General features: G+C 42.1%; 1 protein-coding gene across 1 annotated transcript; it reads right to left on the reverse strand.

Moving 5' to 3' along the window:
• Positions 1 to 3883: 3883 nt before the first annotated feature.
• On the reverse strand, positions 3884 to 10202 carry LOC311147678 (transcription factor GATA-5-like). The gene is made up of 6 exons (XM_084184432.1): positions 9586 to 10202; positions 7427 to 7596; positions 5082 to 5210; positions 4473 to 4557; positions 4236 to 4366; positions 3884 to 4098 (listed from the first exon to the last, which is right to left on the reverse strand). Exons 1-6 carry the CDS (start codon positions 10100 to 10102, stop codon positions 3985 to 3987), a joined length of 1146 nt encoding a protein of 381 aa, XP_084040558.1. The 5' UTR covers positions 10103 to 10202; the 3' UTR covers positions 3884 to 3984.
• Between the last annotated feature and the right edge of the window lie 327 nt (positions 10203 to 10529).

The raw sequence follows: 10529 nt of genomic DNA on the forward strand, positions 1-10529 counted from the left end.
GGTCCAGCCACAAGGTTTTAGTCATCGCCCTTGGCTGTCTCAAACAGTGCTCCATTCAGAAAATAGATTAGTGGTAAACTTTCTCTCATTATAGTAAATAACATGACGGTGACAGCTCCAACGTCAAGCAGAATACTGAGTCAAAGACTAATCACAGAGCTACAGGGCAGGGAGAGTGAGAGTGTGTGCAGGGCAAAATACATGGCCTTGCATAGCCTCCTACTATGGGTAGTTCTTCCAGCCTGGCCCTACAAAGTGTTCAAACTCCCGTTTCTAATAAGTGTTTTCTCTAAATAAAACCTAGAGGAGCAAGTGGCTGTGAGAGATAACTACATGGCTCTCCAGAAGTCCCACTCAAATGTTTTACACTGCCAACGACCGCACTAACTCACAGGCTATTGAATGTAAACGCGGCTCAGACTCCTAGGGTCCTGATCGACCCCACTCCCCTGAGTGGACCTGTTGGAGGCTGGTGTTTACCTGCATACAATTCTTACTTATAATTTACAATATCTATGTGACCACAAAGAAAATCTGGTGGGAGGACGATGGTATTTCTTTATGCGGCGTGTCTGTCCTTCTTTGTCCTGAGTTTCATAACCCAAAATGCTCTAAAATGCCTAACCATAGCCCGTCTAGATTCTGCAAGAGTGAGCTATTCGGCAGTGTAAGAGTCTAATGACCTAACCCATTCATCATACAACACATCACTCTCTCATGCAGCAACTACCACCACAGAAGATAATCATTCTCTCATGCAGCAACCACCACCACAGAAGATAATCACTCCCTCATGCAGCAACTACCACCACAGAAGATAATCACTCACTCATGCAGCAACCCCCACCACCGAAGATAATCACTCCCTCATGCAGCAACTACCACCACAGAAGATAATCACTCACTCATGCAGCAACCCCCACCACCGAAGATAATCACTCCCTCATGCAGCAACCACCACCACAGAAGATAATCACTCTCATGCAGCAACTACCACCACAGAAGATAATCACTCTCTCATGCTGCAACTACCAACACAGAAGATAAGAGTACAGAAACAAATGGGCAAATAGTCATAAAAGGAGGGTAGTGGCGGCACCTCTGCCTCTGTGTCGCCATGAGGCAGTAAAGCTTATGGTTTGTCGCTGTCGTGCCACTATTTCCAAGTGGCGGGGCCAACGCGTGCCAGCCAGGCATAGGCCCCAGGGGCCATAAAGCACAGTTGGAACGCAACCTTTGGTCGACAACACTGGCTTGAGCAAGAGGAGCACACGCCCTCCTCACACAGACACAGACAGACACAAACACACACACGCACACATGTTCAACGACAACCATATAACCGGACAGGAGAGATACTCCCTAATTTCCAAATACACCTACACTACTGAGAAGGCTACAAGAACAAATAACTATAATACAGAGAAAAAAAACACCCAAGAACATTTTTTTGAAACCAAATATCAATTGAAATATTCATTAAACAGACAAAAAAATGTTACATCTGTGGTTTGCCATCAAACAATTGTTTTGACTATAAATATCACACAGGATGTCAGCGGTCATGGAAATAACCCTGCAGTCCACATCAGTGAAAATAGATTTTTAAGTCATCTACTGTATATAACTTAGGTTGGCAGGTCATGCACAAAACAATTATTAAAAGGTAAACAATAAAATAAAAGTGGATTATTTTCCAATTGTTTTAAAGTTACTTAATAAAATGACGGAACAATTCATTTATCGGTTTATTAAACTAAACAGATTTAAAAGAGCATTGCAAAACCAACGAGACTATCAGACTTGGTTATACAACTAAAGTAGACTCAAGTCTCTGAACAATTTTAGGTTATAAAATAACAATAGAATTCCCTTATATTTCAACAAAAACACAGCAAATAAAACTAGATTAACATATTCAGAATAATTAAAATAAAAGTATTTTTCTTTGTCTTTATTTTTTTTTAATTAAGACATTGCACTTTAAATGATCAGACGATACATTGTTAAAAGCTGAACTAATAGAACAGGGCTCTTGGAAATAATGAAAACGAATTCAAGTATGCAGTTATGACATCTAAAATAAAAAAGTATTTATGCACTTTCAACATATCTGATAACATATACAGTATATACAGTATCTGTATGAATGTAAATATATGCATCGTCTGTCAAATGAACAACGTATGCAATTCATTACATGGAAAGCACATGTAAATGTACAGTTGAAGTCTGAAGTTTACATACACCTTAGCCAAATACATTTAAACTCAGTTTTTTACAATTCCTGACATTTAATCCTAGTAAAAAGTCCCTGTCTTAGGTCAGTTAGGATCTCCACTTTATTTTAAGAATGTGAAATGTCAGAATAATAGTAGAGAGAATGATTTATTTCAGCTTTTATTTATTCATCACATTCCCAGTGGGTCAGAAGTTTACATACACTCTATTAGTGTTTGGTAGCATTGCCTTTAAATTGTTTAACTTGGGTCAAACGTTTCGGGTAGCCTTCCACAAGCTTCCCACAATAAGTTGGGTGAATTTTGGCCCATTCCTCCTGACAGAGCTGGTGTAACTGAGTCAGGTTTGTAGGCCTCCTTGCTCGCACACACTTTTTCAGTTCTGCCCACACATTTTGTCTGGCTTTTTTATGGCGGTTTTGGAGCAGTGGCTTATTCCTTGCTGAGCGGCCTTAAAGGATAGGTTGATATAGGACTCGTTTTACTGTGGATAAAGATACTTTTGTACCTGTTTCCTCCAGCATCTTCACAAGGTCCTTTGCTGTTGTTCTGGGATTGATTTGCACTTTTCGCACCAAAGTACGTTCATCTCTAGGAGACAGAACGCGTCTCCTTCCTGAGCGGTATGACGGCTACGTGGTCCCATCGTGTTTATACTTGCGTACTATTGTTTGTACAGATGAACGTGGTACCTTCAGGTGTTTGGAAATTGCTCCCAATGATGAACCAGACTTGTGGAGGTCTACAATTCTTTTTCTGAGGTCTTGGCTGATTTCTTTTGATTTTCCCATGATGTCAAGCAAAGAGGCACTGAGTTTGAAGGTAGGCCTTGAAATACATCCACAGGTACACTTCCAATTGACTCAAATGATGTCAATTAGCCTATCAGAAGCTTCTGAAGCCATGACATAATTCTCTGGAATTTTCCAAGCTGTTTAAAGGCACAGTCAACTTAGTGTATGTAAACTTCTGACCCACTGAAATTGTGATACAGTGAATTATAAGTGAAATAATCTGTCTGTAAACAATTGTTGGAAAAATTACTTGTGTCATGCACAAAGTAGATGTCCTAACCGACTTTCCAAAACTATAGTTTGTTAACAAGACATTTGTGGAGTGGTTGAAAAACAAGTTTTAATGACTCCAACCTAAGTGTATGTAAACTTCCGACTTCAACTGTATACTTCCTATTTTAGAGGTAATACCTTGAACATACAAGACATTCTTAGAAGGGAATGGACTTTGGGATATGACATGTTGGCTTTTGAGTTTCATGACTGTTCTTATCTTAACATAAATAATGTACATATAAAAGTTAATAATCTACACACTAGTAAAGAAACATGTTCAGAGGTAATAAAACACTTGCATTTTTTGTCCTTCTGGATTTGTGAATAACACTCTGTGATAACTTGTTGAACTGTTTCTGGTTATCTCTTGAAACACCATGTAAAACTGTGATGTGATATCAGCAAAATATCAATAATGACAACAACAACAACAAAGACAACAACAACAACAAAAACAACAACAAAACTAAAACTAGAAATAGTATTGATAGTAGCCAGTAAAAAGTTATTTCTATACATTCCACTTGATTGCCATCACTTCCTTCTGTTTTTTCATCCCTCCAGCCATGGGAAAGAGAATAAGTCTGTAATAGGTAGTTCTTGTCACAAGTCTATATTATCCACAGTGAGCTGAGCTGGGTCCAGAACCAGGACACGGTGAGCTGCGGTCAAGCTCATGCCTGAGACAGAGCACACCAAGAGTTCTGTGGGGCGATGGACGTGGGAGTAAAGGGGTAGTTCTCATATTTGATGTCCACATGTCCTGAACTGTCCAGATGTGATGAAGCCTTCAAATAATAGAATGGGATATGTAAATGACTGACCACAATGATAAGTTCTTTAGTAAAAACTAATGGGCTGAATTATCTAGACTATAAAGTAACATCATCCCCTGTATGGGGATCCCAGGAGTGAGAAGCCTTACCTGGGACACAGAGGCTACAGTCTGTCCGGCGTAGGGTGAGGGGGCCATGTTGGGTTCACTCTTTATCGTAGAGGCGTGTTCCGAGACAGACAGGGATGACGGTGAGTTGGTGCCTGAGGCTGACAACCCTCCTGAAGAAGACAGACAGACAAATGGGTGATTAACAGGTACAGGACACACACACACAAATACAGATACATACTCTCATCAATCTTTCTTTCCATTCCCCATTCTTACCTGTTGAGGGTTTAGACTTGGGCATCTTAGGTTTCCGTTTCCTGGTCTGAATGCTTTCCTTCTTCATGGCCAGTGGTCTGGGGACCTAAGAGGAGGAGAGGCCAATAATTTAGATCCTAGTTGTAACAAAGGCCTGCTTGCCTTGAAAACACACACAATGACCCCTTCCTCCCACCTCTCTCTTTTGATAACAACATCCATGATGACCGTGGAAAGCTTTTACACAACATGAATAATATGCTGCCCACACTGCACTGGTATGCTACTAGGGGCTGATTCTTACAGCAGCATTTTACACAGGCTCCCCCCAGGGCAAACGTTGTGTACATTAGATAATTTGAGCAGAGTAGGGTACATGGGAAAGGTGTGTGTGTGTGTGTGTGTGTGTGTGTGTGTGTGTGTGTGTGTGTGTGTGTGTGTGTGTGTGTGTGTGTGTGTGTGTGTGTGCGTATGTATGTATGTATGTATGTATGTGTGTGTGTGTGTGTGTGTGTGTGCGTGTGTATGTATGTATGTATGTGTGTGTGTGTGTGTGTGTGTGTGTGTGTGTGTGTGTGTGTGTGTGTGCGTGTGTGTGTGTGTGTGTGTGTGTGTGTGTGTGTTACCTACCCCATGTAGTTTCATGTACAGGCCACAGGCGTTGCAGACAGGCTCTCCCTCTGCATTGCGACGCCACAGCGTTGTAGTGCTGGTGTGGCAGTTAGTGCAGCATAGGCCGGCCCGGCGAGATGTGGTCTGCTATAAATGGAGAAGCAAAGACAAGGCGTCAATAACCAGACTATAACCAACCAGCCAACTCAAAGCATTATCATGACATTCTTCTGAGAGAGAATTGGACCAAGGACAAGGCCAGTTAAAGATGGATTGTATGACAGGTGTAGAGAATGAGCACCTTAAGGGATAATTCAGCCAAATATATATATATATATATATATTGCGTTACTGACTCTGTTGGTCCATATACTATACTTTGTGTAAAATTTTAATTTGAGTGAAGTATCCCTTTAATATAAGTGAATTGCTTTTGTTTATTGTGCACATGATTCTGCCATAGTTTCCATGGAGAAACCAAACAGTCAGTGTACTGATAAAGACTTCACATGAGAAATGTCTCACATAGTGCTGGGCTAAGCACTAAGCACTCCTGGCTGAAACTGCCTCGTCTCTCTATCAGCTTGTTATTGGACACAAGTGAGATTTTTCAGCAGAAACACACTGTTGTTTAGTCACGCTGTTCTCTTGCCTCGTACAGATCTGGCTAAAAACAGACAACCCAAGGGCAAGGTCTCTGAAGGACAAATAAAAACAGAACAAGCACAGGCAGAGCAGAGCAGAGCTGGGGTAATTCACAGCAGCTGCTCTGAGAGGCTGGTTCCTGCCTGGGAAAAAGACTGCAGTGAAGGCCTCTTTCTCTCACTCTACTACACTGACCTTCTGCAGACACTCACTGGCCCTCTATGTCCCAGTCTTTTTCCTCCTCCTTCTGACCACCAATATCTGTGTTAACCTAGAATAAACTACTATCTGCATATGCCTTTTTTTCTTCTCAAAACCCACCAAACCAATCAATACATTTAGTCATTAACATTCTTAAAGGTCCATTTTAAAAGCTCATTGACTATTGTAAAATAAAATATATATAAAAAAAAAGTCTGTGGACACCCCTTCAAATTAGTGGATTTGGCTATTTCAGCCACACCCATTGCTGACAGGTGTATAAAATGGAGCGCACAGCCATGCAATCTCCATAGACAAACATTGGCAGTATAATGGCCTTACTGAAGAGTTCTGTGACTTTCAACGTGACACAGTCATAAAATGCCACATTTCCAACAAGTCAGTTCATCAAATTTCTGCCCTGCTAGAGCTGCCCCGGTCACCTGTAAGTACTGTTATTGTGAAGTGGAAACGTCTAGGAGCAACAATGGCCCAGCCGCGACGTGGCAGGCCACACAAGCTCACAGCTGAAGCGCTTAGGTGTAAAAATCGCCTGTCCTCGGTTGCAACACTCACTACCGAGTTCCAAACTGCCTCTGGAAGCACGTCAGCACAATAACTGTTCGTCAGGGGGCTTCATGAAATGGGTTTCCATGGCCAGCAACCGCACACAAGCCTAAGATCACCATGAGCAATGCCAAGCGTCGGCTGGAGTGGTGTAAAGCTTGCCACCATTGGACTCTTTAGCAGTGGAAAAGCGTTCTCTGGAGTGATGAACCAAGCTTCACCATCTGGCAATATGATGAACGAATCTGGGTTTGGCGGTTACCAGGAGAACGCTACCTGCCTTACTGCATAGAGCCAACTGTAAAGTTTGGTGGAGGAGGAACAATGGTCTGGGGCTGTTTTTCATGGTTCGGGCTAGGCCCCTTAGTTCCAGTGAAGGGAAATCTTAACGCTACAGCATACATTGACATTCTAGACGATTCTGTGCTGACAACTTTGTGGCAACAGTTTGGGGAAGGCCCATTCCTGTTTCAGCATGACAATGCCCACGTGCACAAAGCGAGGTCCATACAGAAATGGTTTGTCAAGATCGGTGTGGAAGAACTTGACTGGCCTGCACAGAGCCCTGACCTCAATCCCATGGAACACCTTTGGGATGAATTGGAACGCCGACCTCGAGCCAGGCCTAATTGCCCAACATCAGAGCCCGACCTCACTAAATGCTCTGGTGGCTGAATGGAAGAAAGTCCCCGCAGCAACGTTCCAACATCTAGTAAAAAAGCCTTCCCAGAAGAGTGGAGGCTGTTATAGCAGCAAAGGGGGGACCAACTCCATAATAATGCCAATGATTTTGGAATGAGATGTTCGAAGAGCAGGTGTCCATATACTTTTGGACACGTAGTATCTATGTAGGCACAATAGTGGGCCTACTCAATAAGATGCCTCTAAGACAAGTTATAAGTTAAATTCATACACTTTTATGAACATACAAAGAATGTAATGGTGCTTACCAGGCGTTTCTGTGGTTTGATGAGCGGCCTGTTGATTCCGTTCATCTTGTGGTACAGGCCACAGGCATTGCACAGGTAGTGCCCGGTACCGTCTCGCCGCCACAGAGGAGTGGAGATGGAGCCGCAGTTTACACACTCACGACCCTCTCCCGGGAACTCCTCCAACATGTCTGTAATATGATGAAGACAACATTTAGAGTTGTAATATTTTTTGTATGTGGTGTTGGGTTGGTTTTAATGCAACGTGTGTCACATGATCACACTAGAGCAAAACATGAACAGGACTGGAACTAGCTATGGAAATACCCTTGATAATCAGCTTTAGTTAAATTGCATAATTCGGTAAATGTGGATAATTTTGTAAAATGAGAGGAATACAATTTATTTGCGATTGCAAGTGCAATGTCTGTGCCTATTTGGATATTGGGTAAAAATGTTGTTCTTTGGTCAATTGTTGTATTTTTTCGATAAATTGAAAGGATAGGCTATAATAAATTACAAAAATGGAAGAAAAAAAATCCACACATGAAAGCCATAAATTTAGACATCTTTGATGTGTGTAAACCCATATCTTCAACAGAACGCGCTAGCGCGTGATAAATGTCCCCGCTTAGCTCGCTAGAGTATAATTTTAATTTAAATCACCCTCTCGGTGATTAAAATATATCTAAACCGAATGTATCAATATGGAGAAGGGGTCATTGGTGTATCTATTAGGGCGGCTGGCGGGGCACATGGCTCAGACGGGTGGAATGTCAATGGGGCTCTTATCAGCGTTAAGGATCCAGGGGTCCCCATATCAATCAAGCTACTGACAGGCGACGGCCTCCTACAATTAATTGCTCGAATTCCTTGTCCACATATTGGAAGAGGGTCAATAGATAAAAACAATAACAATAATATTGGAAACAATAATAACAATCGATTAACACACACACACACACACACACACACGCTCACAAAACAACACACGCACACGCACACGCACACACACACACACACACACACACACACAACACATTCTCACAAAACAACACACACACACGCACCATATTTGTTAAAAGAAGAATGTGTATAGGTCTTTAAGTCAGCAAATCCACGAACCGTCGATCCAAAATAAATAGAAAATATACAAATTAATTTCACCAGGATGAAAATTCGTTCCTGTTTACAATGTGAAACGAAGTAATCAACAAACACGTACTGTGTCTTGTTATTAACTGGATATGGGCTATATGCCTGCAAGAAACGGACGTCCTTACATCCATGCAACAGGTGAAGATCCTGCTTCAAAACACGTTAAACGTAAAAGCCTACTGCATTTTGATGTTCCACCTTCAAAGGACGTGTTGGCTGCTTGCCAAACGTGTATAGCAGACGCATTTCCAAATATAACTTTTTCGTCTGATCTAATCAAGGTGACATTTGAATAGTTTTCACTAGTGAATGTCTGTACTAATAATCAAAACACTGCAAAAGAAAACTGACAGGTGGTGGAGATTAAATTAGCACCTTAATTAATTGGTTTTAGCGACCTTCTCTTTTAAACAATGTGTATTGTGAACGCTGGCAGAAATGTTACTTTTTTAAAGGCTGATTGAATCCCAGTGACTGAGTACAATCGATGGTAGAGTTTACCACATACAATGGGACTTCTCAATCGCATCAATAAATAACTTAAGAAACAACCAGGCTGTAAATTGTGAGATCAGAGCACCAGCCCCTTTAACCCTTGACAGCCACAGAAACGAATAGCCTAATTTGCAAAAGTAGACCTAACCAATAAAGAACAGTTATCGAAAAAATATTGGATACAATTCAAGGTGAATTATCCACAACATTTAATCTTCAAAACATTATTCATAATTATTTATGAAATATAGGTATATATTTTTTGACTGCCTCCTATAGTGCTTCTATGGGCCAGTAAAGGACTACTAGGCCTGCTATATAAATTCAATTGTGTTTTTTTGTTGTTAATTATATGCTAATATTATTTTCATTTGTGGCCTTCACCAATTATCCACATACATAAGGGAAAAAATAATTAAATATGAGTAGCCTACATTAATTTGATACGACGATTTCCCTTCAGTTTTAGTGGAAATGTCAGACACACAACACACGGTTCGCCTCATTTATCAATGACTGTTACGTACCCAAACTGGACCTTCTCCCAGACAGGCAGCCTTGCCGTCCCTGAAGACTGATCATGCCACTCTCAAAGTGGCCTTGTGTCCAAGAGGTTGCCATCTCCGGGCTCATGTACGCGTACGGACTCGAGTATGATCCTCCAACTGACCGCACCAAAGCGCTGCCATACGGGTCGGCCCGACCACCATTACTGAGCACAAGCGGGTTCTGGTAGGTGGTGTCCCTGCCGGTATTGCTGCTTACTGGCGGGCTGTGAGAGTAGGAGAACCCGGGAGGCGGATGGGGGCTGCCCGGGTTGAAGGACGAACTGTCTGTGCCAGTCTGAGGCCAGCCATGATGCCCGCCGAGGCCATGGGACTGATGGGTGGACTCGCACGTCTGCAAGTACGGCAGGGTTTGCAGCATAGCAGGCACCCTCGTAGTGGGCACGTAGACAGGGGAACTCGCTGAAGGGTGCATATAGTTCCCTGCATCGTGTGCATATGGGGACTGGTTGGATGACAAAGCAAGGCTTTGGTACATTTTGACACGGTATACTCGTCCTATTTGGAAGAATATGGGTACTGACTCCTGGGACAAAGCGGGTCACGTAAAGTCACTTCCACTTAGCTCCTAAGGCACGTCAGTGAGTCGTCGGCGGTTTTCGTTATCCAGTAGCAGGATAATTAACAAATCCACTCCTGATGAAGGGGAAAGAACCACAATCAACAAATGTGTCCTGTAATTGAGGGATTGTGGCCACTAATCAAAGAAGAAACATCACCCAGCAGTCTACAATTCGCACCTGTGGCCTGAATACAGCCTGAGGCATATCTGGACCGATCTTTTATCTTAATCTTTTGTTTAGTACTTTCTCTTTAAAATAACTTTTGGTATCATTTAGGTAAATCTATGGAGAATATCACGAATTAGGCCTAAAGTAAATTGATGTAAATCGCACAATCAAATA

The sequence above is a fragment of the Coregonus lavaretus genome (assembly GCF_964263955.1).
Source record: "Coregonus lavaretus genome assembly, chromosome: 20".
In the NCBI taxonomy this organism is placed as follows: domain Eukaryota; kingdom Metazoa; phylum Chordata; class Actinopteri; order Salmoniformes; family Salmonidae; genus Coregonus; species Coregonus lavaretus.

What these genes read in the sequence shown, in the direction of transcription:
- LOC311147678 (XM_084184432.1), bottom strand. Translation starts at nt 10,102, where the DNA reads ATGTACCAAAGCCTTGCTTTGTCATCCAACCAGTCCCCATATGCACAC. An exon ending in TGGGAGAAGGTCCAGTTTGG is followed by an intron (nt 7,597 to 9,585) that starts GTACGTAACAGT and finishes ATCATATTACAG; the next exon opens with ACATGTTGGAGGAGTTCCCG. An exon ending in TGTACATGAAACTACATGGG is followed by an intron (nt 4,558 to 5,081) that starts GTAGGTAACACA and finishes TCCTCCTCTTAG; the next exon opens with GTCCCCAGACCACTGGCCAT.